The 16,585-nt window shown below is 35.4% G+C and overlaps 1 protein-coding gene across 2 annotated transcripts; it reads right to left on the minus strand.

The window, feature by feature from the left end:
• Positions 1-1,068: 1,068 nt before the first annotated feature.
• Positions 1,069-12,964, minus strand: LOC120216426 (polyadenylate-binding protein 2-like). Of its 2 annotated transcripts, XR_005525052.1 has the most exons (6): positions 12,772-12,964; positions 12,592-12,694; positions 12,155-12,224; positions 1,535-1,608; positions 1,257-1,384; positions 1,069-1,174 (listed from the first exon to the last, which is right to left on the minus strand). XR_005525052.1 is itself a non-coding variant. In XM_039213861.1 (4 exons), exons 1-4 carry the CDS (start codon positions 12,838-12,840, stop codon positions 11,837-11,839), a joined length of 288 nt encoding a protein of 95 aa, XP_039069792.1. In that variant the 5' UTR covers positions 12,841-12,964; the 3' UTR covers positions 11,620-11,836. The 2 variants fall into 2 exon arrangements, 1 of the variants encoding a protein (XP_039069792.1); XM_039213861.1 differs by lacking the exons at positions 1,069-1,174; positions 1,257-1,384; positions 1,535-1,608 and adding an exon at positions 11,620-11,882.
• Between the last annotated feature and the right edge of the window lie 3,621 nt (positions 12,965-16,585).

Consider the following 16,585-nt stretch of genomic DNA (forward strand, 5'->3'; position numbering starts at 1 on the left):
ATAAGGGGTTTATCCTTTAAAACAAGCAATGGGTAAACTACACTTTTGGTCCCTCTCCTTTTAAACCCAATTTAAAGCCATCACTAACATTTAACTCTTGGGTCAAACTTAAGCCCAAAACCCTCATAAACTGGTCCAAACTAGTTTAGAAGATATAATGGGCTTGACTTATGGTCTCGGGTTGGCCCGAACTACTGACCCGGGATTTGGGATGTTACAAACTCCTTACCATTCAAGTTGTTCATCGGTCTCTCATTTCCTCCCCTTCTCACCTTTTTCTTTTACATTTCAATGATGATAATTTATACCTACAATTTCAATACCCTTCCCTTGAATTAAAATTCACGTTATCTACCAACGTCTCCCTCTCTGCAACGCTAATAAAAGGAAGGAAAAAGATAAAGAAAAGGAAAATTGTAGAAGAGAAAAGATGAGTCAGAAGGTAAGTCCTTGCCAACGTGGCCAAATAATGTCAAATAAGTTAGTTTAATGTACCACATAAGCTTTCTGTTTGCTATAAATCGATAAGAGCAATTTGTTACGTCCAAAACTTTAATAGGAAAAGCGAAAACTTACTTAAATATTAGTAATAATTTGTGTAATTTACCATAATTTAATTACAGGCATAGATAAAAGAAAGCGATATCCAAATGATGATATTATATATGAAATATTAAACTTATAGATACGGATGAGTTGGTGGTGGACGAAACCTAGTTAAACTTCACTTGGTTTAAAGCTTAAAACAAATAGGCAACAATGAAAAGAAAATTAGAACCGATGCAACCAAAGGGAGTGATGCCAATTTATTGCTTAACCCTAAATATAACAACCGTCTATTAATTCAACTACATCATAGTATTGACAACGATTTCAAGTAACATGAAACATAACTAAGATGAGAAAATTGCACAGCAACATCCGTAATTCATACATTGTCCAAATTATTAACTATAACTATTTCATTACTTTTGACATGTGATACACATAGCAAATGGTTCAAATTGCATATAGCAAATAGAAATGCCTTGTTATATCCTCAGCCCATAAAGCCTCGAATAAGATTTATACTTCCTCGGTCGAAGGACCCACACTCGGTAATCATGTCATCCCTAGCTCACTCTTCTAGTAGTTGGGCATATACCGCATTGGCCTCCTGAATCGAGGAAACTTCCTGCAATGAGTTCGTTACGTAAAGAAAAAGAAAATAGGATCTAATTTGTGAAATGAAGAGAATCAAAGCACTAGAAGCACACCCATATCCATAAGGAAAATAAAAATAAGGCGGTACATAGGGCCTCCTCGACCGGTAGCCCATGTAAGGATTAAATCGCCTTGGACGGTACTGCTTCATCCCCAGAACATTAGTCCTTTTAGGCAAAACCTGATTATCACATGGAATACCCAAAAATATGTTTTAGAAAGGCTTCAGTAGTAGCTAAAGAAAACACAATACCTTTATTGAAAGGGCCATCAGGCTCCATTTTTAAGAAACAAAAAATCAAGTTGCATACTATTAAAGAAAACATAATACCTTCAACTGTCGGCCATGTAATTCAGATTCGTTCAGCACAAGAGCCTCTTGAACAGCTTCTGCTTCCAGGAACTCTACATAAGCAAATCCTTTTTGTAACACCCCTAACCCGTATCCGACCCGAATATGAGTCCGACGTGTCACATTGACTTTTCAAACTTTGTCACTTAAAGAAAAACAGGGAAATTTTAAACTTTCATTAAAACAAAATATGTTAATTTACATAAAAGAGATCACGAAATACAAAATCGACCAGAGCATTCGTAATTAATAACTTACTACATGTCAACACTCTATACACAACCCAAAATACCTACTTTGCCAATTACTTCTAATCTGATCTTTTAGTAGTGATGATATTCTTGCCACTTCTAGTACTGCTATTCTTGTTTCCTGGTACCTACGTGCAAATCACTTACACGCTAAGTCATAGACTTAGTGATGCAATAAATAAACATGTAGCTATAGATTCATGAATATGCATTCTTACCATTTGATCGTGACATTTCAATATGCATGTATATATTTCACTATAACCGATATAATCATGCCATGTACATATGAAATTTATCTTCTTGTATCACTTTCACCTTAATTTATCTTTCAATTGCCCATGTACATTATTGAGAATAAAGGTATTTGAGTACATTGAGGTTGTGCACTAATGTTGTCACCACAGCTCAATAAATTCACTCATGGGGCACTGAACATTTGATCAGTATTTGTCCCGAATGACCACTATGTCCCGAAAAACCACTGGATACGTCCCGAAAGACCACTGGATACGTCTCGAAGGACTAATATACCCTCGACTCTTGGCATGCCAACTATACCTATAGCTCTAGTATAATATAACATGGGCTTTAATATGAATACATTTCTCATTTCATATCTCTTTCATCACTTTTCATATAAACCCATAATCTTTTCCATTATTTCACATACTTGTATTATATTCTCTGGCAATGATATTCGTTCATTCAATGTCATATGAACATATAATGAATTATGCATGCAATCACTATTACAATATTATATGTATGCATATACATGGGTATGGAATCATTAATTCAACCATCAGAGATAGACTTATCACAAGTCTTGTCTCTATACACTTTAACTATAAAATGCACTCACTTTAGCCTAACTTTGATTCGATTCTAATCTTTCGATTGTTCTGGAATAAGATTACACTCTAAATCTACATAGTAATACATTGATACTTATCAGCATACGAATTGATATATTCCAAACTATTAATCTTTAGGTTAAAAGAAAGCTATTTTCATCTCTTACTGAAGGTATGCATCGATGCACTACACCATGTATCAATGCATCCCTTGATGGGTGCATCGATGCACTACCCATGCATCGGTGCATAAATCTTATTCAATGTTTGTATTTTAAGCAGGTGCATCGATGCACTAATGGCATTCGATGTTCATTTATTTTAAATGAGTGCATCGATGCACATGGATGCACCTTCAACAAATTCTGGGATTTTCTCATGATGCATCGGTACACGTTGAATGTGCACCGATGCACTCTGCCCAGAATTCATTTCTTGAAGCCGAAAACTTATCCATTTCAGCTTAAATCTTTCATGTTTCATCCCCTTTTATATTCTTAACTCCAGTACACATACTTAAATCAATCTATACTCATTTATTTCATCTTAAACCTCAGAATCCTATCCTCCTTGTGAAATCCAAGAATTATACCAACTTTGCAACATGATTTAATTCCACTTCTAACCCTTAATATGTCTTAACTAGATTAATGACAATTAAAATTTAACTTTTAATTCTAGATATGAACTCTATTCCAAGATTTCATTCAAGAACCTCTAATCTTTAATCTCTTCTAACTCCATCATCCTTTGATTTTAAGATAGCCTAAGCTTTCCTTAAGCTTAGTTATCATCTAATAATCTAAATTCAATCTTAAATTTAACAAGAAACTCAATAATCAGAAAATTCACCTTTGTTTTGCTTTACACGTACAAGGAAGGAAGAAGAAGAAAAGAACTCTGGAAGCCTTTGTGATCTCCCCTCTTCAACCCACGTGGATACATATATAACCCTTCTTTTCTTATTTCCTTATAAATGACCTCTTTGCCCTTCTATTACTTCTTCCTTTCAATTCAAATTCATACAATAATTTATAAATAAATCTTTATATTATTCAATCATTCTATTTTAATCACCAAATTATGAGACTTTACAATTTAGACACTAACCCAGTATTGAGGATGTTACAAATATCCCCCTTAAGAAAATTCATCCTCAAATTTTCATTACGCAAAGAGATAGGGGTACTTAATCCTCATGTCCTCTTCACGCTCCCATGTTGCTTCCTCTACTTTGTAATTCCTCCACAAGACTTTAACCAATGGAATAGTCTTGTTTCTTAGTTGTTTAACCTCATGAGCTAGTATTTGAATAGGTTCCTCTTCATAAGTCAAATTTGGTTGAACCTCGATCTCTTCAGTATTCATGATATGGGATGGATCAAATCGATACTTCCGAAGCATTGAGACATGAAAGACATTGTGTATCTTTTCCATTTCAGATGGCAAAGCTAGCTGATATACTACTGATCCTACTCTCTTAATAATCTCATAGGGTCCAATGAACCAAGGACTCAATTTTCCTTTACGTCCAAATCTCAGAACCTTCTTCCAATGAGAAACTTTAAGAAACACTTTGTCTCCAACTTGATATTCTATTTCCTTTCTCTTTAAATCTGCATACGATTTCTGTCTATCAACTGCTGTTTTGATGTTACTCTGAATCACTTGAACTTTTTCTTCCATTTCCTAAATCAACTCAAGACCAATAATTTCTTTATCATTAAGCTCAAACCAATTCAAGGGCGTATAACATCTTCTTCCATAAAGAGCTTTATAAGGAGTCATTTTGATGCTTGACTGATAACTATTGTTATATGCAAATTCAGCAAGCGACAAATATCTTTCCCATGATCCTTTGAATTCGATTACGCAAGCTCTAAGCATATCCTCCAGAATTTGGATAGTTCGCTCGGATTGTCCATCGGTTTGAGGATGAAATGTTGTACTAAAGTTCAATCGAGTTCCCATCGCTCTATGTAATGATTTCCAAAATCGCGATGTGAATCTAGGATCCCGATCAGAAATTATGGAAACAGGTATACCATGTAAACGTATAATTTCTCTAACATATAGTTCGGCATATTTTTCCATGGAGAAATCAGTTCGCACCGGGATAAAATGGGCTAACTTAGTCAATCTATCTACAATCACCCAGATTGAATCTCTTTTGTTCGGAGTTAAAGGTAACCCCGTCACAAAATCCATTATTACATTCTCTCATTTCCACTGAGGAATTGATACTGATTGTAATAGTCCCGACGGAACCTGATGCTCAGCTTTGACTTGTTGACAAGTCATACACTTTGATACAAATTCCGTAATATCTTTCTTCATTCCATGCCACCAATATCGACCCTTGAGATCCATATACATTTTGTTTCTTCCTGGGTGCAGCGTTAATGGACTATAGTGAGCTTCCGTTAATATATCAGTCTTTAATTCATTATCATCTGGAATCACTAGCCTCCCTTGATAATATAGGTTCCCATCCATTTTCATCTCATAATCTGTACACTCTTCATTCCTTATTTGATGTAGCTTCTTTGAACACTTTTCATCTCTAGCCTACAATACTCTAATTCGATCTAGTCATGATGGCTTGAGAGCCAATTTCGCACATATGGCACCGTCTCCTCTTAACGATAGTCTAGCATCCAAAGCTCGTAAGGCTGCAAACGTCTTTCGACTTAAGGTATCCGCTACCACATTCGCTTTCTCTGGATGGAAATCGATCACTACATCATAATCCTTGAGAAATTCTACCCATCTTCTCTGTCTTAAATTCAACTATTTCTGAGTCATCAAGTACTTTAAACTCTTATGATCCGTATACAAGTAGCACTTTTCACCATATAAGTAGTGACGCCAAATCTTAAGAGCAAACACTATTGCCTCCATCTCCAGATCGTGTGTAGGATAATTCTTTTCGTGCGGTTTTAGTTGCCTCGAAGCATAGGCAACTACTTTGCCTTCTTGCATTAACACGCATCTCAAACCGTTATGAGACGCATCACTGTACACTATAAAGTTCTTGTTAGACTCGGGTTGAATCAACACTAAGGCTTCTGTCAAAATCTTCTTTAACCTTTCAAAACTCTCTTGACATTCGTGGGTCCATGAAAATTTTATCTCCTTTCTCAACAGCTTAGTTAGGGGTAATGCTATTATGGAAAAGTTTTTAACGAACCTTCGGTAATAACCAACTAATCCCAGAAAACTTCTAACTTCCGATACATTCTTTGGAACTTCTCACTCCAGAATAGCTTTAATCTTTTGAGGATCCACTCGAACTCCTTCTGCAGAAATTACATGTCCAAGGAATGTCACTTCACTCAACCAGAATTCACATTTAGACAGTTTAGCATAAAGCTTCTCATCTCGTAAAATATGCAAGATAATTTTCAAATGCGAACTATGCTCTTCCTCTGACTTTGAATATATTAAAATATCATCAATGAAAGCCACCACGAACTGATCCAAATAGGGTTGGAATATTATATTCATTAAATCCATGAAAGCAGCTGGTGCATTCGTAACTCCAAACGGCAACACGATAAACTCATAATGACCATACCTCGTTCTAAATGCCGTTTTTAGAACATCTTTCTTTTGAATCTTCAATTGGTGATAACCCGAACGTAAATCAATTTTCGAGAATACTGAAACTCCCTTTAATTGATCAAATAAGTCGTTGATTCGAGGAAGTGGATATTTATTCTTGATAGTCACTTTATTGAGTTACCTGTAGTCAATGCAGAGACGCATTGAACCATCTTTCTTCTTAACAAACAAAACAGGAGCTCTTCATGGTGAGACACTCGGTTTGATAAAACCTTTATCCAACAATTCTTGTAATTGAATCTTTAATTCTTGCAACTCTTTTGGAGCCATTCTGTATGGTGTCATTGCAATAGGTGAAGTTCCAGACATTATTTCAATCTGGAATTCCACTTCTCTATCTAGAGGCAAACCCGGTAACTCTGCAGGAAAAACGTCAGAAAACTCTCTGACTATAGGAATTTCGTCAATCCCTTTCTCCTTGGTTCTAACATCCAACACATTAGCAATGAACCCTTGACATCCCTGTAACATTAACTTCTTCGCCGACATTACTGAAATTACATTTGCTAATGAATTCCATCCTTCACTAAATACCACCACATCTACCCTTCTGGACTTCTCAGCGTTACTCTTTTCATTCTACAGTCAACATTAGCATAGTAACGATATAATCAGTCCATTCCCAGTATCACCTCAAATTCGTCAAAAGGTAATTCCATCAAATTAGCAGGAAATTCAATTCCCTGAATCCGTATGGGACATTCTCGACTCACCATATTTACACGACCACTGTGCCCTAATGGATTCGTCACTATCACCTCATTACTAGTAGTTTCTAACGAAATGTTCAATTCTCTCACTAACTTACTAGTAATATATGAATATGTAGAACCCGTATCAATCAATACCATAACATGTTTATCAAACAATAGAAAGGTACATATTACAATCTCTGGGTCATCCCGATCCTCATTGGTCTTGAGATTATACACTCAAGCAGTGGAATGTATCCCTTGTTGAGAAGAGGACTCTGACTGATTTCTTCCTCTGCCTCTACCTCTACCTCTTCCCCTTTGGCCTGCAGAAATAGACCTCTCTAGTTGTGCAGAATCATCAGCTACCCTGGGACAATCCCGAACAAAATGTTTGGTCTCCCCACATCTAAAACAAGCTCCATAAATTATCCTACATATCCCTGAATGATTCTTTCCACAATGTGGGCATTGTCTGACTTGACTCTGATTAGCTTTCCCAGCTCCAGATCCCACTGACTGAGTTTGTCTACCTCTCATCGGATTCGATCCTCTAGCGGAGGATGCCACTGACTCTGATCTCCCTTGGGGTCGAGAACTAGCATCTTTGTCCCTTTTTGATGGTGCAGAACTTGAAGAAGCACCCGTTCTTTTGACTGTCTGAGCTCTTGAATTTTCCAATCTCTCATTCTGAGCTCTTTTCAAAGCTTTGGCACGATTGACTACCTCTTGAAACGATGATAGATTCAATACAATCAGTATTTCCTTCAACCGAGGACGTAACCCCTCTACGAATCATTCACAAGCATCCTTCTCTGTAGGAACAAGCTCGGCAGCAAAACGGCTCAACTTATTGAATTCACACTCGTACTCATATACAGTGTGATTACATTGCTTCAAATTAATGAACTCTTGTTTCATCTGTCGAACACCCCTAACCTGTATCCGACCCGAATATGAGTCTGAGGTGTCACATTGACTTTTCAAACTTTGTCACTTAAAGAAAAACAGAAAAATTTTAAACTTTCATTAAAACAAAAATAAATTAATTTACATAAAAGAGATCACGAAATACAAAATCGACCAGGGCATTCGTAATTAACAACTTATTACATGCCAACACTTTATACACAACCCAAAATACCTACTTTGCCAATTACTTCTGATATGATCTTTTAGTAGTGAAGTTATTCTTGCCACTTCTAGTACTGCTCTTCTTGTTTCCTGATACCTACGTGTAAATCACTTACACGCTAAGTCATAGACTTAGTGAGGCAATAAATAAACATGTAGTTACAGATTCATGCATATGCATTCTTACCATTTGATCATGACATTTCAATATGCACGTATATATTTCACTATAACTGATATAATCATGTCATGTACATATGAAACTTATCTTCTTGTATCACTTTCACCTTAATTTATCTTTCAATTGCCCATGTACATTATTGAGAACAAAGGTATTTGAGTACATTGAGGTTGTGCACTAATGTTGTCACCACAGCTCAATAAATTCCCTCATGGTGCACTGAACATTTGTTCAGTATTTGTGCCGAATGACCACAGGATACGTCTCGAAGGACCACTGGATACGTCCCGAAGGACTAATATACCCTCGACTCTTGGCATGCCAACTATACATATAGCTCTCGTATCATATAATATGGGCTTTAATATGAATACATTTCTCATTTCACATCTCTTTCATAACTTTTCATATAAACACATAATATTTTCCATTATTTCACATACCTGGATTATGTTCTCTGGCAATGATATTCGTTCATTCAATGTCATATGAATTATACATGTAATCACTATTACAATAGTATATGTATGCATATACATGGGTATGGAATCATTAATTCAACCATCAGAGATAGACTTATCACAAGTCTTGTCTCTATACACTTTAGTTATAAAATGCACTCACCTTAGCCTTGCTTTGATTCGATTTTAATCCTTCGATTGTTCTGGAATAAGATTACGCTCTAAATCTACATAGTAATACATTGATACTTATCAGCATACGAATTGATATATTCCAAACTATTAATCCTTAGGTTAAAAGAAAGTTATTTACATCTCTTACTGAAGGTATGCATCGATGCACTACACCATGTATCGATGCATCCCTTGACGGGTGCATCGATGCACTACTCATACATTGGTGCATAAATCCTATTCGATGTTTGTATTTTAAGCAGGTGCATTGATGCACTCCTTATGCATCGATGCACTAATGGCATTCGATGCTCATTTATTTTAAATGAGTGCATCGATACACATGGATGCACCTTCAACAAATTCTGGGATTTTCTCATGATGCATCGGTACACGTTGAATGTGCATCGATGCACTCTGCCCAGAATTCATTTCTTGAACCCGAAAACTTATCCATTTCAGCTTAAATCTTTCATGTTTCATCCCCTTTTATATTCTTAACTCCAATACACATACTTAAACCAATTTATACTCATTTATTTCATCTTAAACCTCAGAATCCTATCCTCCTTGCGAAATCCAAGAATTATACCAACTTTGCAACATGATTTAATTCCACTTCTAACCCTTAATATGTCTTAACTAGATTAATGACAAGTCAAATTTAACTTCCAATTCTATATATGAACTATATTCTAAGATTTCATTCAAGAACCTCTAATCTTTAATCTCTTCTAACTCCATCATCCTTTGATTTTAAGATAACCTAAGTTTTCTTTAACCTTAGTTATCATCTAATAATCAAAACTCAATCTTAAATTTAACAAGAAACTCAATAATCAAAAAACTCACCTTTGTTTGCTTTACACGTACAAGGAAGGAAGAAGAAGAAAAGAACTCTAGAAGCCTTTGTGTTCTCCCTCTTCATCCCACGTGGATACATATATAACCCTTCTTTTATTATTTCCTTGTAAATGACATCTTTGTCCTTCTATTCCTTCTTTCTTTCAATTCAAATCCATACAATAATTTACAAATAAATCTTTAACTATTCAATCATTCTATTTTAATCACCAAATTATGAGACTTTACAATTTAGTCACTAACCCGGTATTGAGGATGTTACACTTTTGGTTGACCAAACTTGTATGCCAGAATTGTAACTCTATTTACAATGCCACAAGATTTGAAATGATGACACACTTCTTCAGGTGTGCATGCATAATCAACATGTAGAATAAAAAGTCAACGGAAAGTTCTCAAAGAGAAACAATAGTCGGGCAGCAGTACCAAAGAAAAAATGCTATTATTGCTTGGTTATCATGATACTTTCACCTTAAACCTTCTGCGGCTGCAGAGAATGAGAACATGATATGTTCTTTTTGTTTTGGGGTTGGTTTTTTTTTTGGGGGAGAGATAAGGCTTAGAGACATGACTTTTTTCTTTTAGCAAAGACTAACTAAACAAGCTCTTCACATGTGTGTTTCAAGGTCTAGGCAATGTCCTATTCAATTATCAAAGTAAAAATCTTCTGGCACTCAAAATTCTCTTTCTCAGCAATGCCGCCATTCAACTCCTATTACTAAATTCTAATTTGAGAGGTCTAATGAACACCACAATATAACCAAGTTCGACACTTTCCAACTGTTGTTCAACAAATTTCCCGTGAAATATCAGGAGAGCAACAACAACTTGAATATTTCATATCTTGTCATGTTAACCATAATTCACTACATAATATGTAGTACCTTCTACATATGCTAATTTTCTAGCATCTAACCTTGTATTTATCCACAACATACAATTTTGCATCAATATTCATTAAACTTGAAGCAGTAAAAACATCACGACAGTTGAGCACTTCAAAACAAAAAGGGTAATTTCAAATAAGAGATGTTTACGGAAACATGGTAATGAGAAAAATTAAAGTTTGATAAGACCTTAAATTGGGATATAACAACCAAAATACTAAGAGAACCCACAGATTGTTGGAAACCAGGCATATTTATCAAAAAATAAATACTCGGGGGGAATTTTCTTTAATTAGAATACAATTTCTAACGACTATGATCCCCAAGCTGAAGAAAAAAAATTCAAAAGAAAATTCTTAAAGGATATCGAGGAAGAGAATTCATGCATCTTGTTCTTAAAAAAAGTGTTTTAGTAGGATGCATTTTGTCAAAAGTAGGAAAAAATTGCAGAAACAACTAAAAAGGAGAGAAATAAGAACAATGTTATTTACACAAACAAACAACAAGAGAATAAGGCTACAAAGAAGCAAACAAATGCCTCTCACCGCATCAGCCAAATGACCACAAATTTTTGAGGTTCATACTCCAATGACCAACAACAACAATGTTCTTGCATCTTAGAGAGCATAGGTTAACTTGGCTTAGTTCTTCAAAAGAAGCAAACGAATCGCTTGCAAGAAGTTGAAGCATGTTAAGTAACATGCTACCTCCACCCATCTACTCCAAACCCCAATTGCACTTTTCAGGGATTGGTATTATAATCCTTTTATCTCCCTGATTTTTCAAATTTAAATTTTCTACATGCATCATATTAAACTAATAAAAATTTCCATCATATAGATTTTCTCTTTTTTTTCATATGTATTTTTCTTTCAAATCTTTCTCTTTCTTTTTTCTTTTTCTTTCTCTTTTTTCTCTACTTTTTACCCGTTCAGCATGTTTTCTTTTTGGACATTCATCATGTTCTTCCATCACTTTTCTTCTTCTTTTCCCCCATGAAATATTTGAGGAATTTCCTCTTATTTTCTCACTTTTCCCCTCTTATTTCCTTTTATGAAATTTTGCATTAAGATATCATTTCTACTATCTTTATGTACAATATCATTTGAAAGCAAAATAGCTTTTGGCCAACACTTGAAAGTCGAAAACATTGTAACTATTCCAACGGTAACACAAAGGCAAGTCGAGGAAATTTAACAACCCTGTTAAGGTCAAACCATGATTCTATGTGGAGAGTTACCCACATCGAATCCAAAGTCACCAGATATTCATAGATGTTAAAATGTTAACCCACATGCTAAAATGATCCATAAATAAGAAAACATACAAGATAGAAAACCCACCCTCTTTTCTCTTCTTAAGAACTATCCAAGCAGCTAGTAATACAAGAAGGTTCACCATATAGATGTTCTAGCTACAAGGACAACATTTTATGAGTCTAAAGGTAAACGAAGAAAGACAATATTCATCTCACATTGCCAAAAAAACAGAAAGTGAATCTCCTTCCTCTTTGTTCGCCTGATTAGCTGATGCACTAGCAGGATCTGTGATATACGGTTATATTTATTTTAGAACAAATGCTTATGTTGAGACTAAAAAAGTGGTTAAAAATAGATCAGCACCTTAGAAATATAGATAGAATTAACAAAAATCCAGGCTATAACTCCCTGTAAGAACTCTACAGTAAACTCTATAAACTACTAATTCAGTATAATCACTTTTATAAAAATTGTTCCAAATCCACTTGCAAATTAACTTTGAAGTTTCAGAGTTGATAGGTTTATCAAATTAAATAAATAACATCCAGAGAACCAAAAACTTATGCTCGAACATCATAATTGTATACTAAAATTCAGATCATATAAACATCGCCAAATAAAAACACGAAAAAGGAAAAAAATGCTAAAAAACCTTGAACAGCCCCCATTTCCTTCTCGCCCTTGGCCTGCATTTCACGGAGAGCCGCCGCTTCATCTTCCATCTCCTTCAATCGTTTCTTCATTTCATCTAATTCCTACAACAATCAAACAATTATAGTATCAAGAAAGGAGTCTTCAGTAGGGGGTTTAAATTTGTTTTTCAAATAATTACCTTGACAGCGTCTTCATCGGCGGCGGACATGTCGACGTCGGCGTTGTGAGGGTCCAATTCGCCCTCCATCTCTCCATCGTCGGGGATTTCAACTCCGTACACCTCATGCTCCTCTTCATCTTTTTTAATACCTTTCGGTGTTCGTTGATTCTTCTAGAAGGGGTCTCCCAAGTCAAGAGTACGTTCTCCACAAGATAACTTCGGATTTGCTCATGCTTTCACAGCCGTCCAATGAGAGAAAATCAACGGTGACCCTTCTCCCAGGGTTATTTATGCTTGCAATTTGCAAAAGAGTTATTTGGCCTTTCCGCGGTATTTAAACGACGTAGCTTCTTGATTCTGAGATTTCTTGGGTTGGGCCTCTTTCAATCCTAATGGACTTTATAGTTTACGTTCTCTTCAATCATACGGGTGTCGATCAAATTTTAATCTTTTGAATAGTTGTGAATATATATATATATATATATATATATATATAATTAATTAATTAAAAAACTCAGTGTGTTAAAGTTTTAAACTAATATAAAAAAAATCAGAGAAAAATATATTCCTTAAAGTCAGAGGATTGAATCCTGACGTTTGTGAACGAATTAAATTAGTTGAGAGGGTCGCCCCATATTGAGTCTATAATATCTGATCCAGATTAATCAATTAATAAATTAAATATAGGTGGTTAAAAAAGAGCAGTTGAAACTAGTAACGCGGAAGCATACAATGTAAAAAGCTCACTACCTAGTCCTACCAACTCATACACCAGCCTAACCTCACCCTGAGATGATAAGTAGTAGTAGTGAAAAGTAATAGTTTTCCATCGTTCATCCACCTCTCTCGATGCATGTAAACAATACAATATAATACAATACAATACAATACAATACAATACAATACAATACAATACAATACAATACAATACAATACAATACAATATAATACAATACAATACAATACAATACAATACAATACAATACAATACAATACAATACAATACAATGATGTATGCCAATAACAGTATCTTAAGACAGTGTAGAAGTAAAATATTCAAGTGTATCCTCTAGGTGGACTGATACCATTAAGCTGTCTCGATCAAACTTAAAAGAATTGTTTTATGAGCAGTTACTGATTCCTTTTCTTATGCTATATTGAACAGATACAGAGCTGCTACAACTTAATGTGTATATACTACAGGCCCAGCAGGGAATATATGTTCGTAAGCGATGGGGTTTTACATTGATATATAGTTCTGCTTGTAAGGGCAGCTGATTAATTGCATGTCTTGGGATGGGGATTTATATGAAACCAAAATTTTGTAGTTGAGTTGCTGATTGCATCAATGTAGTTGCATATTTTATACTTTTATCTTGTATTTTGGCTTCACTTCGGTTCTCAGCCTTTGTTTTCATACAAAGTTAAGAATCCCCTCTACTAACATCATTATGAGTTAAAACAGGCAAATGGCTTGCCAAAACTGCAACTTAGATAACATTATACATATGGTGACAGTAAGTCCGGCACTTCAATGTTTGGTGCTCCTGATATCCTGTATTTTCTTTGCTTCAACATTGTGTTCCTCCGGTGAGGGTCCACTTTCAACGCACGCCTTGTGTTTCACCTAGCTCATCGTGATTTTCGGGTGCCAATGTTCCATTACATACCAAAAGCCTTTCCAGCAGCTCCTGGCAGTCAATTTCTGTAACCATCGCACACAAGCTTGCCTTACCCTTCCAGCATCCAGTGGCTATTGTCGATGCAACCACTTGGATGTGGTCCGAAAAAGATTTGCTAGCTGATAAGAAAAGGATAGTAGGGAAATCATGGAAAATAATGGCTTTGACAGGAATGGCAGATCAAATGAAGTTACTCCAAGTTCATTTCCTTTGGACCAAAGTCAGCCTCTACAAATCTGCAAATGTGATTGATTTATATTGCAAAAGATGCTTGAAATCTGCTGGGGAAGCATATAGTATTTGTTTGGTGATGTAAGGGGAAATCATAGGCAACCCTTCTGATGTATCCTGAATCAGCAAGGAGCCAAGGAGAACCTTCTCTCGACGATTGGCGCCCCTATATTTTGCAACTAAATCAAATAAAATGAAAAAAAAAATGATCCCCGCTGATTCAGAAGCAAACAAGGTTATACTCAAACATCTTCAGGCCAGCAGAAGTTATCTTCAGTTGTTGTCCACCTCAAAAATTAAGGCCCAAAACTTCCTTAACTGATTTTGAAACATAAATTCTCTTCAAATGGTTAGCATCATTGTTTCTTGTAACAAGGACACCACTGAATGGGAACGATTCGTCGATACCATAAAATGTTTAATGCCGTTTAATATAGTTTCATCTTTGAAGAAAAGAACGGGATCAAATCCTTTTCATTTACCCTGCATCTGCAACTTTCTCTTCTTTCCGGATTTTGCTGAATCAATTTTCTTATAAGCAGCTCCTTGAGTTTCTTCAGAAAAATTGCTCTCTGGGGCACCTCTATGATTGCCAAGCAAGGTTATCAGGGTAAGCAACAGAAAAAAGACAGTTAATTACAAGTTAACACCATTAGACTAAGATATTCTAAACACAAAGCAAAATCAGCCGCATGCTTCAGCTTGAAGAGAATTCATCAAGTCATTCTCTAACACTGAACGAATATCCTCGCAAAATTGGCTACTGCAAAAATTTAGTAAAGATATTACTAAGAAAATAAATTATTTTTACAACCAAAACTCAGACCCCAAAGCTTCCAAAAGTTAAAAGAGAGAGAGAGAGAGAGAGAAACATACGTTCAATTGATTCTGAAAGCAGTAGATAATGGTTTTCTAAGCACTTCCATGAAAGCATCTCAGTTCATCAGGAGATACAGTCCATTGTTCCTGCCCCAAAAAAAACAATTACATACAATGTTTTCATTTTTGAAATATAGATGCAGGAAAAGCATGCAGAAAAATACTATTATTTACTTTGTGATATTCATCAAATGGAGGATTTTGAGTGACAAAAGGCTGCCAAGGTGGGTTATTAGAGTTGGGATTATTGGGTCAAATGAACATCTTCTTATCAAATGAAGGATTTTGAGTGGCAAAAGGCTGTCAAGGTGGGTTATTAGAGTGGGGTTATCGGGTCAAATGAGCATCTTCTTCTTTACGATGGTGGCTACGGTAGAGATCTTGAGAGAAGAAATTGAGGTGGGAATATTTTATAGTTATGCACTTGTTTTGATTTTTTGTTCTCAGTTATTTTGTTACAAGAACGTGGGCTTTCAACTTGTTTAATTCACAACATTAACGTAATGTATTCTTCAACTGCCAAAAAGGACAAAAAGGCAGTTTCGCAGTATTTAGATTTTGGTGCTGCCATGTCTGAAACAAGTAACTGTTGTTGCTGCAATTGGATGGTTTTCTGGTGGTTACCAAAAAGGTTAAATAAGCTGGCCCCAAAAGTTAGAAATTTATAGTTACTTGGCTTATACATCTACTTTTCTCACAATCCAATTTCCCTGTTTTTTCTTTGAGAAAAAAAAAGCAGTTTAACTTTTCCGGTAAAAGTCCACCCTATTCTATTAGTATTCAGTGCAAGTGCTTTTGATCACAAGAAGCAAGAAATTGAAAGGATTTAATAGTTCTAGCACATGGACCTTAACTGGCATTCGAGAAATATCCACAGTTTTGTGAGGCCGTTAAATGGTTGGAATCAGCTCTAATTGTCAAGAGGTGGCAGTAAGTTCCTATATAATAGCTGCTTTAGCAGGAATTAATTATCATTAGGTAGTGATTAAACCATTCCTGAACTAACCAGAAGAATAGGTAAACACCCAAAACATAATGTC

The sequence above is a fragment of the Hibiscus syriacus genome, unplaced genomic scaffold, assembly GCF_006381635.1.
Source record: "Hibiscus syriacus cultivar Baekdansim isolate YM2019G1 unplaced genomic scaffold, ASM638163v2 tig00110160_pilon, whole genome shotgun sequence".
NCBI lineage: Eukaryota > Viridiplantae > Streptophyta > Magnoliopsida > Malvales > Malvaceae > Hibiscus > Hibiscus syriacus.

What these genes read in the sequence shown, in the direction of transcription:
- LOC120216426 (XM_039213861.1), bottom strand. Translation starts at nt 12,840, where the DNA reads ATGGAGGGCGAATTGGACCCTCACAACGCCGACGTCGACATGTCCGCC. An exon ending in CCGATGAAGACGCTGTCAAG is followed by an intron (nt 12,695 to 12,771) that starts GTAATTATTTGA and finishes TGATTGTTGTAG; the next exon opens with GAATTAGATGAAATGAAGAA. An exon ending in CTTTCTGTTTTTTTGGCAAT is followed by an intron (nt 11,883 to 12,154) that starts GTGAGATGAATA and finishes TGACCTTAACAG; the next exon opens with GGTTGTTAAATTTCCTCGAC.